Source organism: Mizuhopecten yessoensis, unplaced genomic scaffold (assembly GCF_002113885.1).
Source record: "Mizuhopecten yessoensis strain PY_sf001 unplaced genomic scaffold, ASM211388v2 scaffold716239, whole genome shotgun sequence".
Lineage (NCBI taxonomy): Eukaryota > Metazoa > Mollusca > Bivalvia > Pectinida > Pectinidae > Mizuhopecten > Mizuhopecten yessoensis.
This window is the reverse complement of record NW_018480017.1, coordinates 125,648-145,428: the sequence shown is the minus strand read 5'-3', so window position 1 is coordinate 145,428 and position 19,781 is coordinate 125,648. Positions and strand designations below refer to the sequence as shown.

Below are 19,781 nucleotides of genomic sequence, written 5' to 3'. Positions count from 1 at the left end.
ACAATATAACAATTGACACGTTCGTCCGTTTATGACGTTGACATTTCGGTACAATATAACAATTGATACATTCGTCCGTTTATTACGTTGACATTTCTGTACAGTATAACCATTGATACGTTCGTACGTTCATTACGTTAACATTTCTGTACAATATAACCATTAATTCGTTCGTCCGGTTTGTATATTCCAATTTGCATACAACCTACAGCACTTACTTAGTAGACTCAATGACGTTGACATTTCTGTACAATATAACAATTGATACATTCGTCCGTTTATTACGTTGACATTTCTGTACAGTATAACCATTGATACGTTCGTCCGTTTATTATGTTGACATGTCTATACAGTATAACCATTGATAAGTTCGTCCGTTTATGGCGTTAAAATTTCTGACAATATAACAATTGATACATCCGTCCGTTTATTATGTTGACATTTCTGTACAGTATAACCATTAATTCGTTCGTCCGTTTATGGCGTTAAAATTTCTGACAATATAACAATTGATACATCCGTCCGTTTATTACGTTGACTTTTTTGTACAATATAACCATTGATACATTTGTCCGGTTATGACGTTAACATTTCTGTACAATATAACAATTGATACGTTCGTCCGGTTATGACGTTAACATTTCTGTACAATATAACAATTGATACGTTTGTCCGGTTATGACGTTAACATTTCTGTACAATATAACCATTGATACATTCGTCCGGTTATGACGTTAACATTTCTGTACAATATAACCATTGATACATTCGTCCGGTTATGACGTTAACATTTCTGTACAATATAACAATTGATACGTTCGTCCGGTTATGACGTTAACATTTCTGTACAATATAACAATTGATACGTTCGTCCGGTTATGACGTTAACATTTCTGTACAATATAACCATTGATACATTCGTCCGGTTATGACGTTAACATTTCTGTACAATATAACAATTGATACGTTCGTCCGTTTATTACGTTGACATTTCTGTACAGTATAACCATTGATACGTTCGTCCGTTTATAACGTTGACATTTCTGTACAGTATAACCATTGATAAGTTCATCCGTTTTTTATGTTGGAACTCCTGTCCAAGATCACCAGTTTAACGTTCGTTCGTTTAACCATTGATACGTTCGTTGTTGATTACGTTGATAGTTTTGTACAATATAATTATTGATACGTTTGTTGTTAATTACTTTAAAAAATTCTAAACAGGAGAATCTTATATACGTATGTTCATTTGCCAATCCAAAGGATGGGCTGTAGTGTTTTATGATGGTGGTGATAGAGAGGGACCACAAGTTTTCTTGACGGAGGAAAAGCTGTAATCCCACATCCCCTACCTTTGCCATTTTTACCTCGTTAAACGGCGCTTTGTCGCGTTAGGCACTGTTGCCGCGACAAAAAAAATACTACTGAAACGATCCTTAATTGTTTTGCCGCCTTAAAGCGAAATAAGCACCATAATTGTCTCGGGCGAAAAATAACCCGAAAAAGAAACACGATAATTAGCAACCAAGAATGATGCTTTTTTATTTACTATCTAAACAGCGGCTTCTCGCGGCAACAAACAACAACTAGAAACAAAAATCCGGCTGCTTTTCTCGGCGACAAATCGGAAAAGGCGGAAAACAAAATTGTCTCCGTCCAGGACCATATATCTAAAGCTCGGACCAAGTGATAGAAGCTGTAAGTTAAATCTGTGACCTTGAGGATTACCAACACTGACCATTGTCTCCGGCTTAGCAATCCGATAGTAAGCGATTGCATTCGCCCCTCGTTTCTAGCCTGGTAGATCTATATGAAATCCCGATAACAGTTGCATAATCCCCGACAAAAACTTGTACTTGCAAGTTCCAATCCTCTTATCTCTAGATAACTATGTACATAAATCTTCATTATACCAGGTGACTTCGACCGAATATATTTTATCGTCGAAGTATGTGTTATTTTTATGCGAAATTATATCCCAGTTACCTAATATAATCAATATAATTACGGCATTTATCATTAGATTTACTTTATAAGTACACACCTGCTCTAGTCGATGGAATATTCTCTAAAGCTACAAATTGAACTTCTGTGATTGGTTTACTAGATACACACACTTTATATTCTGTAGTAGGCCTACTAGAAATATGAAATTACTAGTCTGTAGTAGGCCTACTAGAAATATGAAAGTACTTGTCTATGCTTAGGTCTATCAGAAGTACAAAACTACTGTGTAAGATCTAGTAGATTCTACTCAGTGTTAGGTCTACTAGAGGTACTAAAGATATATTCTGTTATAGACCTACTAGAGGTACAGAATTACTAGCCTGTGTAAGGTCTATTATAGAGGTACATAATTACTAGTCTTTATTAGGTCTACTATAGATGTACAGAATTCAAGTCTGTGTCGGGTCTAATATAGAGGTACGGAATTACTAGCCTGTGTAAGGTCCATTATAGAGGTACAGAATTACTAGTCTTTATTAGGTCTACTATAAATGTACAGAATTCAAGTCTGTGTCAGATTTATTATAGAGGTACAGAATTACTAGCCTGTGTCAGGGCTATTATAGAGGTACAGAATTACTAGCCTGTGTCAGGGCTATTATAGAGGTACAGAATTACTAGCCTGTGTTAGGTCTATTATAGAGGAACAGAATTACTAGCCTGTGTTAGGTCTACAATAGATGTACAGAATTCAAGTCTGTGTCAGGTCTATTATAGAGGTACAGAATTACTAACCCGTGTAAGGTCTATTATAGGTCTACTATAAATGTACAGAATTCAAGTCTGTGTCAGATCTATTATAGAGGTACAGAATTCCTAGCCTGTGTTAGGTCTATTATAAATGTACAGAATTACTAGTCTTTATTAGGTCTACTACAAATGTACAGAATTCAAGTCTGTGTCAGATTTATTATAGAGGTACAGAATTACTAGCCTGTGTCAGGGCTATTATAGAGGTACAGAATTACTAGCCTGTGTCAGGTCTATTATAGAGGTACAGAATTACTAGCCAGGCTGTGTTAGGTCTATTATAGAGGTACAGACTTACTAGCCTGTGTTAGGTCTACTATAGATGTACAGAATTCAAGTCTGTGTCAGGTCGATTATAGAGGTACAGAATTACTAGCCTGTGTTAGGTCTATTATAAATGTACAGAATTACTAGTCTTTATTAGGTCTACTATATATGTACAGAATTCAAGTCTGTGTCAGGTCGATTATAGAGGTACAGAATTACTAGCCTGTGTCAGGTCTATTATAGAGGTACAGAATTACTAGTCTGTGTAAGGTCTACTATAGATGTACAGAATTACTAGTCTGTGTCAGGTCTATTATATAGAGGTACAGAATTACTAGCCTGTGTTAGGTATACTATAGATGTACAGAATTACTAGTCTGTGTTATGTCTGTTTGGAGGTACAGAATTACTAGCCTGTGTTAGGTCTATTATAGAGGTACAGAATTACTAGTCTTTATTAGGTCTACTATAGATGTACAGCATTCAAGTCTGTGTTATGTCTGTTTGGAGGTACAGAATTACTAGCCTGTGTTAGGTCTATTATAGAGGTACAGAATTACTAGCCTGTGTAAGGTCTATTATAGAGGTACAGAATTACTAGCCTGTGTAAGGTCTATTATAGAGGTACAGAATTACTAGTCTGTGTTAGGTCTACTATAGATGTACAGAATTCAAGTCTGTGTCAGGTCTATTAAAGAGGTACAGAATTACTAGCCTGTGTTAGGTATACTATAGATGTACAGAATTACTAGTCGGTGTTATGTCTGTTTGGAGGTACAGAATTACTATCCTGTGTTAGGTCTATTATAGAGGTACAGAATTACTAGTCTGTGTTAGGCCTACTATAGATGTACAAAATTACAAGTCTGTGTTAGGTCTAATATAGAGGTACAGAATTATTAGCCTGTGTAAGGTCTATTATAGAGGTACAGAATTACTAGTCTGTGTTCGGTCTATTATAGATGTACAGAATTACTAGCCTGTGTAAGGTCTATTATAGAGGTACAGAATTACTAGCCTGTGTTAGGTCTACTATAGATGTACAGAATTACTAGCCTGTACATGTGTTAGGTCTATTATAGAGGTACAGAGTTACTAGTCTGTGTTAGGTCTATTATAGAGGTACAGAATTACTAGCCTTTATTAGGTCTACTATAGATGTACAGAATTACTAGTCTTTATTAGGTCTACTATAGATGTACAGAATTCAAGTCTGTGTCAGGTCTATTATAGAGGTACAGAATTACTAACCCGTGTAAGGTCTATTATAGATGTACAGAATTACTAGTCTTTATTAGGTCTACTATAGATGTACAGAATTCAAGTCTGTGTCAGGTCTATTATAGAGGTACAGAAGTACTAGCCTGTGTCAGGTCTATTATAAATGTACAGAATTACTAGTCTGTGTTAGGTCTACTATAGATGTACAGAATTCAAGTCTGTGTTAGGTCTATTATAGAGGTACAGAATTACTAACCTGTGTAAGGTCTATTATAGAGGTACAGAATTACTAGTCTGTGTTAGGTCTATTATAGAGGTACAGAAGTACTAGCCTGTGTAAGGTCTATTATAAATGTACAGAATTACTAGTCTGTGTTAGGTCTATTATAGAGGTACAGAATTACTAGTATGTGATAGGCCTGCTTAAAGAACAATACTACTGTGTAAGATATAGTAGATTCTACCCTGTGATAGGCCTACTAGAGGTACAGAATTACTACCCTGTGATAGGTCTACTAGAGGTACAGAATTTCTACCCTGTGATAGGTCTACTAGAGGTACAGAATTCCTACCCTGTGATAGGTCTACTAGAGGTACAGAATTTCTACCCTGTGATAGGTCTACTAGAGGTACAGAATTACTACCCTGTGATAGGTCTACTAGAGGTACAGACCTGTAACTACCCGAGGTATAACAGAGAAATTAGATCAAAAACTAAAATCATGCAGTATGGAAAATGTATTCCTTCAATTTTTTGCTGGCCATAAACTTGATTTATTTCGGTATAAATTCTATAACCGATCAATATCTGTAATATTGTCGTGTTGACACGTACTTATTCCAGATACGTATTACGGGTTTTGTTTTACACATATCTGTGAAAAATGCGACATGAATAACACATAAAACGGTGGCTATTATATACTGAGTGGGTCTGGCTGTGATCAGGTAATCCTCGGAAAACTGGTTATACAAAAACAACGTATGCATTGATTTTAATGGCATGGGGAAGTTTAAATTAGTGGTTTTTCAAGCTTTCTAAAAACATACACGTTCTATATTGATCAGTCTCTTGAGATTGTACAGATTCTTGTGTGATGTCCGGTGTGTCCTAAAGGTCACCTGTTGTTTAGTGGTATCAGTATAAACTATTCTATCTAGTTCCCGTCTCTTGACAATATGAAGCGACAAAATTCTTCTTTCATCCACCCGATACCCACATATTAACAATGAGAGTTATAGTCTGACCAGCTTGGTTATCTTACAAACCGGGGAGATAACTCCGGCCATGGTCTCTACACGGGTGGTGTATCTACAGTACCAACCTGGGCGTGATCTGCATTGTCCTGCCTGGGTAGATTGATTGATTGATTGATAGGTTTTACGTCCGCTTCACTACCGGATGTATCGGTTATCCAGCAGACGAAGTCTGGGTAGTATGTACACACCCAATGTATCCCTGTTAGAGACAATGGCCGGAGATTTTAACCATTCAGTGAGGAGGTAGCCAGTACACACCCAGGTTGGGACAGTAGATATACAAACACACCCAGGTAGGACAATGGCTTGAGTTATTTGACCACTCTGTGGGGAGGTAGCCAGTACACTCCCAGGTTGGGACAGCAGATAAACTACCTAGGTAGGACAATGGCCGGAGTTATTTGACCACTCTGTAGGGAGGTAGCCAGTTTACACACAGGCAGAAACACTATCCAGGTAGAGACATTGGCCGGAGTTATTTGACCATTCAATAGAGTGGTAACCAGCCAGTACACACCTAGTTAGGGACAGTAGATATATACATGTACTACCCAGGCAGGAAAATGGCCAGAGTTATTTGACCACCCTGCGGGAGTAGATACCATTGAGTGGGGTGTTAGCCATGGCCAGTACACACCCAGGTAGAGACAGTGGTCGCTGCAGTTATCTGACCAATTCGTAGGGGTGTCAGGTCGTTTCGGTAACAAGACGAAAGTCGTTCCTGGACTTTCTTCGGGTCGTTATCTATCCACTATACTACTGACCAGTCAGCCGGGTTGTATAGGTAATATACGCACCTGTATGGACTCGCTTATCGCGTGCGTTTATTTTTGTTTCAATATATACAGGTATATGTAACATAAGACTGGTAGAAATCATTATTAGAGACGATAGTTGTTTTTTAATCTACATGTACTTCGTCGTTATAAATAGTCACATTACCATCCTAAATACACGAAGCATCGGTTCACAAGACGTTAGCGAGATCTTAAACACGATCTATATTGAACACCGAAATATAACAACTAGAAGAATCTGACATTGTATACCGTATAATAATAAAATGTCTTTCCGACCTTTAGAGACCACATATATTAGCTTGATTTTCATTTTTAATTTACTGTATTTAAAATTTTATTTTAGATTTTACAGTATTTTCCCTTATTTTATAGACCTTTGCCGCTGTTATAAGTTGAGTAGAGTTAACTCCCCTGTAACTAGCGTTTATGCAACCATAAATCGAGGGGAGACGGAGAGTCTGGTCTTATGTAAAAACAGAGACATATAAAGCCATGTGTATAGTATATACGTCTCTGGTACATGTGAGGTTTTAGTAACATCAAGTTTAGGTACATGTGAGGTTTTAGTAACATCAACTTTAGGTACATGTGATTTTTTTTATTAACATCAAGTTTAGTTACATGTAAGGTTTAGGTAACATCAGGTTTAGGTACCTGTGAGGTTTTAGTAACATCAACTAGATACATGTGAAATTTTTGTAACATTACGTTTAGGTACCTGTTGGATTTTAGCAACATCGGGTTTAGGTACCTATGCGGTTGAAGTACCATCAAGTTTAGGCATCTGGGAGGTTTTGATGACATCAATTTTAGGTACACGTTGTAATTTAGTAACATCATATTTAGGTACTTTTTAGTGATATTAGATTTAGGTACACATTGGATTTTAGTAACATCGGGTTTAGGTACCTGTTGGATTTTAACATCATCAAGTTGACTTGCACTACGCTCAGAATGTCATAACCTGTAGACAACATAGACGCCACTTCGCTTTAATAACCCGAGGATAACAAAAATACCTCCTATCCACAGTCCCCTGTGAGACACCATGCTAGCTTTAGGAACTTAATAGATGCCGTTCTGACGATTTCCTGGCATTACAGGATGAGAGAAATGTCAGACAGCGTTGTGGACTCTGACGTGGACTCACCATATTGAGAATGTTCGTGTGCGATGTATCACAACAGACAATGATATACAAGTCTAAAGCGTTTTAATGATTTAAATCAAAACACATTTTTTTACGAAACTCATTTGGAGTATTATCAAAATTAGCACTTTAGTCCTCACTGGTATCATACTGATTCAGTAAAGGTGGCAAGGTAATAATCACTGGATACTAATACAATAGGTTCTAGGGATGTCACAGTAAATCTGAGGTGAATAACGACATATTGCAATATCACAGGGAAAATGGGATCAATTCAAAATGGTAATGCTGTCAAACTGTCATCATCATATAGAGCTGACTTCAGATTTTCGTTAAACAGATAATCGGTTATGAAAGTTCAACTGAATCCAACAACTAGTATAGACATGAAATTAGGTTTAGAAAAATATTGCAATACAACGATATTTGATTTGTGTTGCTGCACGATACGAAATGCCTTTATATGCCTGTGTATTGTGTTGCCTTTATATGCCTGTGTATTGTGTTGCCTTTATATGCCTGTGTATTGTGATATCCCGGGTGTCAGAGATATTGTGACAGCTCTAACAGGTTCTTATACTAAACACTTGATTATTATTGTTGTCAAAAGACAGTGTGGTGACAGTCATTAGTAAAATGGAATAGATGTCAGCTTATCTTTACTTTAACAAAGCGGAAAGGAAATCGTTTCGTAAATCAACTTTTTCTGTTCCTTCCTAACATCAACCAAACTGAGATTTATTCAGTTTCGTTATGATGTGTTGTGTAAGAAGTAGTAAAATGTAATGCTACAGAATTAAGTCTTTCTGATCAACTGTATAGCAGGTATTAAACACTATTACTATATATTATACCCACATCACTGAGTAATCGTCAGTGATCTGAGTTCACGTTTACCACATCGGCATATGTGGTCAGGGTGTGTCCTTATTATATCACGATATGTGTGATTAATTTAAGAAAAATCATATCAAATTTTAGCTTCATACGCCAAGCGGTTGAATTTTACAAAATCTGGTGCTCGGATCACTGAAGACTACTTTTCAGTGCCCCTAGCACCCAAATTTGGTAAATTAACCAAAAATAAATTTAAAAAAAAACAATGGTACACTTGTCTACAGTATAATACCCTGACTACATGTAGCCGTGGTCTATCACAGTCAAACATTGGACATCGACCACCAACTTATTCTCTTCGGGTCAATTTGTGACGGGTAAATGATATTATAAATCACATATCAAATTAAACGCGGAAATCCACTAGCTCCCAACCAACACACACACTTAACTATACAGAACAGTATCTCCAAGCAAACAAACCCCCTTCAAAAAAACCCAGAACAAGCTCCGATCCAACACACACCCGACCCTAAAAAGTGTAAAACCAGCTTCACATCAACTCACTCTCTAAAAAGGATAACGCTAGCTGCGAACCAGCAAACACCCTAGCGTAAAGGTTTAAACTCAACTCACTCTCTAAAACTAGCTGAGAACCGACAAATTCTCTAAAGAGTAAAAATCTAGCTTCTGACCAACACTCCGAAAAGATTCCCCAAAAAGTAGTTGCTACAAATTTCAATCGATTTAATAATGCTTAAAAACAACTGAGTTTAACAACGATCACAGACGACAGGGGTATGCCATTCTGTCAATCAAAACTAGTACTGGTAACATCAACGTTATGTCACGTTTGGTTTCATTGTATCGTCATATTGTTTGTAAATACAAGTTCCCACTTTAAGGAGTCGTTTTATAATTTATAAAAACAAAGTCATGTCCACAATTGACGTAATGTGTGCCTTTCCTCCTCTCCACAGGCGGTGGCATTCACACTTCTTACTAGATCCAACCGGTCAATGTTTTCTAATGGATAGTGGACGCAGTCATGAGTCCGAATTCATGTTCGTAACAAGCGTCTACAACGTCCAGGTACATATCGCGACTGACAGAAAATTCAACAATATGCTCAATACTCTCAGTCACGATAGGTACCTGGGTCCGATTATCGTCAACATTTTACTTTTCGGCCAAACTTATTTTTGCGTATCCAACCTATCAGTTCTGTAAATGTTAGTTATTATTGTATCTGCTGGACGTGTATCCGTGTGACCCGTGATCTCTAGATGACGCATGCGTAGTCGGGGGTGTGGGATGTCTAACAACTCTTACCCCACTCTGGGGTGACCTTGACGTCCGAGAGGATGACCCTCCTCGGCTCGTGGTGCTGGAAGAATGCCGTGATGTCGGACTGCTATCATCGTCCTCAATGGAGGACGTCGAGGGTTCCTCTCCTTGTCTCAAAGCCTCCGCCATCTCCTCAGCGCTCTCGTTTAGACGGTTAGCTATCCTCATGAGGTAGGTTGACGCGAGGGCTTCTCGCGCTTGTCTCTCGTCATTACTGTCCAAAGGTTGGACATATTCTTCGACGTCGACGCCGGTGGAGTCCAACAGTGATGACTGCAGGTTACGACGCGTTAGTCGCGCGAGAGTAGACGAGCTATCGGATGTTCGCGAAGGCTCCCGACCTCCCCTCGATATGCCTACTCTATATGAGGTTCTCCTAGATGAAGTTTCCCTAGACGGGGTTTCACTAGATGCAGACGTCTCTCCTTCTTGGCTTTCGGTCACTTCCGGTACGTCTTCCCCACCCCCGTAATATACGGGACGTTCCCAGCTGTCAAGTAACACCAGCTGGTGAGCAGGAACAGGGTTCTTTAAGTCGAAATTTTGCTCTGTCTCAACTTCGCCCAAACCACTCATTTCTGACAAAAATCCTAATTCACTTGGGTTATTGAATTTGCACCCAATGAATATTTCGTCGTCGTTTGCCTCCGCCGTACACGTGAATTCTGTCTCCCGCTCCTTTATCTGCTGCTGTATGGTGAACAACTGTCGGATATCGTTACTCGCGCGCGCTGTCTTGAATTTGTCGTACATTTTTTGAAGGTCAGATCCCTGCGTGCAAATGTCCACAAACCGCGTATTGATCTTCTGTTTTTGCTCTTGGGTTGATTCGCGTAGAATCCTGATCAGCGCTTCCTGACGCTTCTCTAACAACAGTCGGTATTCTATAAACGTGTCTTTGATAGAAGACTTCAGCTGGCGTTCCTGTAAGTCTAGTTGTTTGGAGGCATTAGCCAGGGAATCTGTCCGACCTTTCATTTTACCGAGGAAGTCTTTACTTTTCTCCTCGATTACATTGAAATCTGTCGAGCTTTCATTCAAGGCTTCTGATACATCCACGATGTTGTGTCCCTGTTGTTCTTTGTGGTCTAGGACAGTACAATCTCGACACACTGGGATCAGACACTCCTTACAGAAAAAGTTCAAAGGTTGATTATCATGTTTTGAACAGACATTTTGAGATTTTGCTTGCACAGTCGACAAAAAGTCCATCATTTGTATGACGCGATGATCTCTGGGGAGGGCTTCGATTTCGCTACGACTTAAGAATATCTCCACTCTGCATTCTGGACATTTGAGCACTCCCTCAAACGTTTCGTCCAGCCATGCCACTGACCTGCGTTGGTTTTGTTGGTTGTGGTCGAACACCTGTTTGAGACAAGGCAGACAGAATGTATGGTTACAGGGAAGGGACTTTGGGGATCGCTCACTCTGGTCAAAGCGTTCGTTACATATGTGACATCGAAGGAACTGTTCTTCAAATGCAGCCTCATCCACGATCAGACTCCTCTTCGTCATGTCCGTCGGGTCGGCGCTGTCTGTAGCGGTCGCCATGATGGTGCAGTGGTGCCTGTGAGGAACGGAAGTAGATGTAAGTAACATGGTAATTTCAACAGAATGTCGCAGAGATGCAGCGTTAGACACTGTTACTGAAATAGTTCCTAATATTGGGGACGCCTCAAGTCCTTAATAGTAAACAATGGGGACGTTTGAGGTCATAAACAAATGTCAATAACCATTCGGGGCGTTATAGGTATTAACTAAGAAATATTGAGGACGTATTAGGTCCTAAACAATAAACACTGGAGACATATTAGGTCCTAAACAATAAACACTGGGGACATATTAGGTCCTAAACAATAAACACTGGCGACATATTAGGTCCTAAACAATAAACATTGGCGACATATTTGGTCCTAAACAATAAACACTGGTGACAAATTAGGTCCTAAACAATAAACACTGGCGACATATTAGGTCCTAAACAATAAACACTGGCGACATATTAGGTCCTAAACAATAAACACTGGCGACATATTGGGTCCTAAACAATAAACACTGGCGACGTATTTGTTCCTAAACAATAAACACTGGCGACACATTAGGTCCTAAACAATAAACACTGGCGACACATTAGGTCCTAAACGATAAACACTGGCGACACATTAGGTCCTAAACAATAAACACTGGCGACACATTAGGTCCTAAACAATAAACACTGGCGACACATTAGGTCCTAAACGATAAACAATGGAGAGGTTATAGTCATGTTTCTTTGTATGAAAAAAAACCCACTTTTCATTTATTTTTTATTTTTTTAAATCATCTATTTCAGTAACTAATGTCTTTAATCTATGCACAGTTTCTTTTGGGCGAACTAATCTTGAGTCTTCAAAATAAAAAAGTGAAGAATAATCCGTTTATTTCACTTCTCACCAAGTACCCGATATACAAGAAAATAATCAGAATATGTATCCGGTTATGACGCAATGTATTAATGGTTCATGTAGTGCAATATAAAAGTAACCGCTTTATGAACACCCTATCCCAATAAAGCTTAGGACGTAATCCGCATATTGATGTTGGACTCATTCCAACTATGTTATCTACGCCGTAACCAATGCTGTACCTTGTCACAGAGTCTAGTACTAGGGTCTAATCCTTGTCATACAGTCTAGTCCTTGTCCTATAGTCTAGTCCTTGTTCTATAGTCTAGTCCTTGTCATACAGTCTAGTCCTTGTCATACAGTCTAGTCCTTGTCCTATAGTCTAATTCTTGTCATACCGTCTAGTCCTTGTCATGCAGTCTAGACCTTGTCATGCAGTACAGACCTTCTCCTATAGTCTAGACCTTGTCATACAGTCTAGTCCTTGTCCTACAGTCTAGTCCTTGTTCTATAGTCTAGTCCTTGTCATACAGTCTAGACCTTGTCATACAGTCTAGTCCTTGCCATACAGTCTAGTCCTTGTCCTATAGTCTAATTCTTGTCATACAGTCTAGACCTTCTCCTATAGTCTAGTCCTTGTCATACAGTCTAGACCTTGTCATACAGTCTAGACCTTGCCATACAGTCCAAACCTTGTCCAATAGTCTAGTCCTTGTCATAGTCTAATTCTTGTCATAAAATGAAATCCCTGTCCTATAGTCTAGTCCTTGTCATACAGTCTAGTCCTTGTCATACAGTCTAGTCCTTGTCATACAGTCTAGTCCTTGTCATACAGTCTAGTCCTTGTCATACAGTCTAGTCCTTGTCATACAGTCTAGTCCTTGTCATACAGTCTAGTCCTTGTCATACAGTCTAGTCCTTGTCATACAGTCTAGTCCTTGTCATACAGTCTAGTCCTTGTCATACAGTCTAGTCCTTGTCATACAGTCTAGTCCTTGTCATACAGTCTAGTCCTTGTCATACAGTCTAGTCCTTGTCATACAGTCTAGACCTTGTCATACAGTCTAGACCTTGTCATACAGTCTAGTCCTTGTCATACAGTCTAGTCCTTGTCATACAGTCTAGACCTTGTCATACAGTCTAGTCCTTGTCATACAGTCTAGTCCTTGTCATACAGTCTAGACCTTGTCATACAGTCTAGTCCTTGTCATACAGTCTAGTCCTTGTCATACAGTCTAGACCTTGTCATACAGTCTAGACCTTGTCATACAGTCTAGTCCTTGTCCTATAGTCTAGTCCTTGTTCTATAGTCTAGTCCTTGTTCTATAGTCTAGTCCTTGTCATACAGTCTAGTCCTTGTCATACAGTCTAGACCTTGTCATACAGTCTAGTCCTTGTCATACAGTCTAGTCCTTGTCATACAGTCTAGACCTTGTCATACAGTCTAGTCCTTGTCATACAGTCTAGTCCTTGTCATACAGTCTAGACCTTGTCATACAGTCTAGTCCTTGTCATACAGTCTAGTCCTTGTCATACAGTCTAGACCTTGTCATACAGTCTAGACCTTGTCATACAGTCTAGTCCTTGTCCTACAGTCTAGTCCTTGTCCTATAGTCTAGTCCTTGTTCTATAGTCTAGTCCTTGTTCTATAGTCTAGTCCTTGTCATACAGTCTAGTCCTTGTCATACAGTCTAGACCTTGTCATACAGTCTAGTCCTTGTCATACAGTCTAGTCCTTGTCATACAGTCTAGACCTTGTCATACAGTCTAGTCCTTGTCATACAGTCTAGTCCTTGTCATACAGTCTAGACCTTGTCATACAGTCTAGTCCTTGTCATACAGTCTAGTCCTTGTCATACAGTCTAGACCTTGTCATACAGTCTAGACCTTGTCATACAGTCTAGTCCTTGTCCTATAGTCTAGTCCTTGTTCTATAGTCTAGTCCTTGTTCTATAGTCTAGTCCTTGTCATACAGTCTAGTCCTTGTCATACAGTCTAGACCTTGTCATACAGTCTAGTCCTTGTCATACAGTCTAGTCCTTGTCATACAGTCTAGACCTTGTCATACAGTCTAGTCCTTGTCATACAGTCTAGTCCTTGTCATACAGTCTAGACCTTGTCATACAGTCTAGTCCTTGTCATACAGTCTAGTCCTTGTCATACAGTCTAGACCTTGTCATACAGTCTAGTCCTTGTCATACAGTCTAGTCCTTGTCATACAGTCTAGACCTTGTCATACAGTCTAGACCTTGTCATACAGTCTAGTCCTTGTCCTATAGTCTAGTCCTTGTTCTATAGTCTAGTCCTTGTTCTATAGTCTAGTCCTTGTCATACAGTCTAGTCCTTGTCATACAGTCTAGACCTTGTCATACAGTCTAGTCCTTGTCATACAGTCTAGTCCTTGTCATACAGTCTAGACCTTGTCATACAGTCTAGTCCTTGTCATACAGTCTAGTCCTTGTCATACAGTCTAGACCTTGTCATACAGTCTAGTCCTTGTCATACAGTCTAGTCCTTGTCATACAGTCTAGACCTTGTCATACAGTCTAGTCCTTGTCATACAGTCTAGTCCTTGTCATACAGTCTAGACCTTGTCATACAGTCTAGACCTTGTCATACAGTCTAGTCCTTGTCCTATAGTCTAGTCCTTGTTCTATAGTCTAGTCCTTGTTCTATAGTCTAGTCCTTGTCATACAGTCTAGTCCTTGTCATACAGTCTAGACCTTGTCATACAGTCTAGTCCTTGTCATACAGTCTAGTCCTTGTCATACAGTCTAGACCTTGTCATACAGTCTAGTCCTTGTCATACAGTCTAGTCCTTGTCATACAGTCTAGACCTTGTCATACAGTCTAGTCCTTGTCATACAGTCTAGTCCTTGTCATACAGTCTAGACCTTGTCATACAGTCTAGTCCTTGTCATACAGTCTAGTCCTTGTCATACAGTCTAGACCTTGTCATACAGTCTAGACCTTGTCATACAGTCTAGTCCTTGTCCTATAGTCTAGTCCTTGTTCTATAGTCTAGTCCTTGTTCTATAGTCTAGTCCTTGTCATATAGTCTAGTCCTTGTCATACAGTCTAGTCCTTGTCATACAGTCTAGACCTTGTCATACAGTCTAGTCCTTGTCATACAGTCTAGTCCTTGTCATACAGTCTAGACCTTGTCATACAGTCTAGTCCTTGTCATACAGTCTAGTCCTTGTCATACAGTCTAGACCTTGTCATACAGTCTAGTCCTTGTCATACAGTCTAGTCCTTGTCATACAGTCTAGACCTTGTCATACAGTCTAGACCTTGTCATACAGTCTAGTCCTTGTCCTATAGTCTAGTCCTTGTTCTATAGTCTAGTCCTTGTTCTATAGTCTAGTCCTTGTCATATAGTCTAGTCCTTGTCATACAGTCTAGACCTTGTCATACAGTCTAGTCCTTGTCATACAGTCTAGTCCTTGTCATACAGTCTAGACCTTGTCATACAGTCTAGACCTTGTCATACAGTCTAGTCCTTGTCATACAGTCTAGACCTTGTCATACAGTCTAGACCTTGTCATACAGTCTAGTCCTTGTTCTATAGTCTAGTCCTTGTTCTATAGTCTAGTCCTTGTTCTATAGTCTAGTCCTTGTCATACAGTCTAGACCTTGTCATACAGTCTAGACCTTGTCATACAGTCTAGTCCTTGTCCTATAGTCTAGTCCTTGTTCTATAGTCTAGTCCTTGTTCTATAGTCTAGTCCTTGTCATACAGTCTAGACCTTGTCATACAGTCTAGACCTTGTCATACAGTCTAGTCCTTGTCCTATAGTCTAGTCCTTGTTCTATAGTCTAGTCCTTGTTCTATAGTCTAGTCCTTGTCATACAGTCTAGACCTTGTCATACAGTCTAGACCTTGTCATACAGTCTAGTCCTTGTCCTATAGTCTAGTCCTTGTTCTATAGTCTAGTCCTTGTTCTATAGTCTAGTCCTTGTTCTATAGTCTAGTCCTTGTCATACAGTCTAGACCTTGTCATACAGTCTAGACCTTGTCATACAGTCTAGACCTTGTCCTATAGTCTAGTCCTTGTCATATAGTCTAGTCCTTGTCATACCGTCTAGGCCTTGTCATACAGTCTAGACCTTATCCTATAGTCTAGTCCTTTTCATAGAGTCTCGTTATGTCCTAGTGTTTAGTCCTTGTCATTGAGTCTAGTTTTTGTCTTATATTTTTAATTCCTGTCATAGAGTCTTCTACTTGTCCTAGAGTCTAGTTCTTCTCCTATAGTATAGTCATTGTCCTATTATCTGGTCCTTGTCCTAAATTCTAGTTCTTTTCATCGAGTCTTCTCATTGTCATAGAGTCTAGTCATCGTCGTACAACTATTCCTTATCATAGATATTAGTTCTTGTTTTAGAGTCTAGTATTGTGATGTAATATCGTCTTTGTCATTGAGTCTACTACTTGTTTTAGATTCTAGTATTGTGATATAATATCGTCTTTGTCGTTGAGTCTACTACTTGTTTTAGAGTCTAGTATTGTGATATAATATCGTCTTTGTCATTGAGTCTACTACTTGTTTTAGAGTCTAGTATTGGGATGTAGAGTTTATTCCTTGTCATATAGTCTGGTAGTCGTAGAAATTAGTATCATAGAGTCTAATACAACACGATCCCATTTTATCAGCAATATTAATCAATATGATATTTTCATTGTATTACCAAAAAAAAACAACTATAATCAAGAATAGTAATGGACATCTATTGATACACAAATTAACCTGTCACGTATACATTAGTAATCCTGTCTTATCACCAGATACTAACAGACCAGTTTTATTCCGTAGATGACGTAGCATTACGAATCACATAGCTCATTGTGGCGATATTAGATTAATATTTTATCCTTATAAAGGGAAACATATTAATTTCGAACATGTCCCCGTTGGCTCGCCAAGGATACAGTCAAATGATGGCTAATAATGATTTATTCCATCGAAATGGAGTGCTGCGTACATTTCTATTACCTGTTCTACTTTTGCCAGATTTAAATGTGGTACGATACAAGGTAAATATCGGCACCGGGCACATTTGGTGGTTGTTTAACTTAAACAACAGACAATTGCACAGTTTTGATCAAAAAAGGGTCACAAGAACCAAATATAGACCATGATTAGAGCTGGCAATGAACTAAATCGATAATTGGCTTCTGGTTGACTCAGAGACTACCAGACAAAGGTGGCGCCGTGCCAGCAACTGTGTCACCTCGAGGACACGAACACACCAGGGTACGGACAATTAAACTGAATCATACCATTAAATAAAATAAATTTAACTGTTTTTATCAAGATCGTCTTTCACATTAACACTTGTAAACCAGAGATAATCATGTTATCAGCTTCAACGAAAATTCCCTTGTTAATAAACTACAATTTTTAAAGAGATAATTGTAAATTAATGGCAGAACAATTTCACGTTTTGCTTAAACGTTCTTTCTTTCAACAATGTATCTGATAAACAATTTCACGCTAATCAAATCAATTATGACTCACTACCACTAATTTTCTCAATTACAAAATCGATATTCTGTTGATTTTCGATCTTATTCTCCGTCAACACAAATAATTAAAAACAGTTAAATGGCGGATACTGAATACTGCTAGCCTTACCTTTTATAAAGAGGTTGAAAATGCTGAAATCGGCTTTTCCTTGCTTAGCTTTCGTTAAAAATGAACAGAGATCGAAATAATTACCAATATATAAAAGCCAACGTGAAATGAACACGTGACTAGGTATATATATATACCACCATACGTATTTTATTTTGTAAATAGTCGGGATGTAAACAATCTGTTCCTTGTTATGGCTACAAGGGGGCGGGGACATTCTGGAGACCCACGTATCACACCAAGATGTGTTGGCGACAATATCAGACATTGCTAATTTACATATTATTGGGCTCACCAATACACATTTTACAACTATTACACTTTAAAAATTATTAAAAAAACATATGTTTCGAATCTCAAATACTACTTTGACACTTAGCTGGATATGTTTTAATTTAATTGAACTATTAAAAATGAAAAAAAATTCCATATGTTAAATTAATAAACATTAAAAGCTTAATAGAGGTTAAATATCCCGCGGCCTCACTAACAATTACACCCTCTCATGAATATATTCATGAGTTTTCTTTGTCGTCCCAAACCTTGTAAATAGCGCCTTAGTCATACCTAGATACATAATATTGATCTAACACGGCTGACTGGACAAGGAAATCGAGTTATAGATTAGGTCATTTGAGGTGACAGGTCGAAGGTCAAACACCAAATATACACGTACACGCGTTGATAAACAATGAAAACTTAACTATGACAATGTCCGTATATGTACAGGTGAACAAGTATCAATAACTAGATCGTAGCCTCGAACATGTGTATATAGAGTTCTTCAATGGCTGTATAGCATACATAAATAAGACGAGAAACAGTCGGCCTCACGTGATTAGACCCCAGCTTCATATAGGTGAAACCACACCTGTGAAATACACATGTGCAATGCACCTGCAAATACATACCTGAAACGCTAATTGCATGTGATATCAGAATTTGTCAGAAATATGCTGAATCTGTCGATATAAACATAAGTCCAGACGGTTAAAATGGAGATCGGCAGAGAGGTCGTTTACACATACACAATGTACAGTAAATCCTACATGTTTCGACTTGTACCAGAGTACATACTGGGAGTCTCCATTATACCTGTAATATCGATTTAGGTCTGGGGTAGATATTATCACAGGTAACACGTCTCTGTGTACTATACTTATTTCAATGTGGGGTTTGTTAAACACACAACAACAAAAAAGATTATATGACAGAGATATTGAATTAGGAAAACTTTCAACGTTGTGTTGTCTCCCTTTGAACGGATAATAAATCTCTACTCAACACAAGGGACATAACCCGTTCTAACTGACGTAATGTTATCCAGGGATTACGGAACAGCCGGGTTCCAAAATGAACCAGACATCATAACCGATTCCAACGGTGCCTAACGCAGTCACTGATTTAGGAATTGGAGTTAGGAGTGGGGTGTGGTCAACACTTTCTGAAGTCATGCATGTGTGTACTCTCCTTTAGCGGGTCGGGGGCCTTGCCTAGGACATCTACAGTGCAATTTAGCTTTGCTATTCAATTCAATTTTATGTTATTTCAATATTGTATTACATTTTCTTCAAATTTTGACTAAAACATAATGAAAACATATTAATTCCAGTTTGATTTAAAACAGAAATAATATCAAACTTAGCGATATTTTTCTGTATTCTGCAACATATTTAGCGGATTTTCAAACAAAATGTAGCGGAACTTTGAGTATGGTACCCTACCCTTTCATGGTAATGTATAACAATGTAATTATTTAATGATAAAAAGCGTATTGATATAAGGATGAGGAAACATAGGAGAGCGGAACGAGGCGAAGAACAGTATTGATGTTGGGTTACTGATTTTTTTTTATATGAGATAGCAACACAGAAATATTGATGTTTAAGACATTGAATATCGGCGATTAAAATCGGAGTGGGGGAGGGAGTACGGATCCCGAGAAACTCTCAGTGCAGACCCCTCCTCGAATCCGTCCCGAGGGGAGGAGTCGGGGAGGAGGTCAGGAATCTTTAAATACACTGCAATACTTTAGTACTAACTGTTTTCCCACTTGATACAGTAGTTTGGGGTTTATTTATCATCGCGTACATGTGGTCTAAAATCAATAATATTCAAA

At 38.6% G+C, this 19,781-nt stretch overlaps 1 protein-coding gene across 2 annotated transcripts; it reads right to left on the bottom strand.

The window, feature by feature from the left end:
* Nucleotides 1-7,504: 7,504 nt before the first annotated feature.
* On the bottom strand, nt 7,505-18,749 carry LOC110442259 (tripartite motif-containing protein 2-like). 2 transcript variants are annotated; one of them, XM_021485768.1, is made up of 2 exons: nt 18,574-18,749; nt 7,505-11,209 (listed from the first exon to the last, which is right to left on the bottom strand). In XM_021485768.1, the coding sequence occupies exon 2, from the start codon at nt 11,191-11,193 to the stop codon at nt 9,526-9,528; it is 1,668 nt and encodes a 555-aa protein (XP_021341443.1). In that variant the 5' UTR covers nt 11,194-11,209; nt 18,574-18,749; the 3' UTR covers nt 7,505-9,525. The 2 variants fall into 2 exon arrangements, with proteins under 2 accessions (XP_021341443.1, XP_021341442.1); XM_021485767.1 differs by lacking the exon at nt 18,574-18,749 and adding an exon at nt 17,663-17,766.
* Between the last annotated feature and the right edge of the window lie 1,032 nt (nt 18,750-19,781).

Bases quoted from the DNA above. Each gene is read 5' to 3' on its own strand.
- LOC110442259 (XM_021485768.1), bottom strand. From the start codon at position 11,193: ATGGCGACCGCTACAGACAGCGCCGACCCGACGGACATGACGAAGAGG.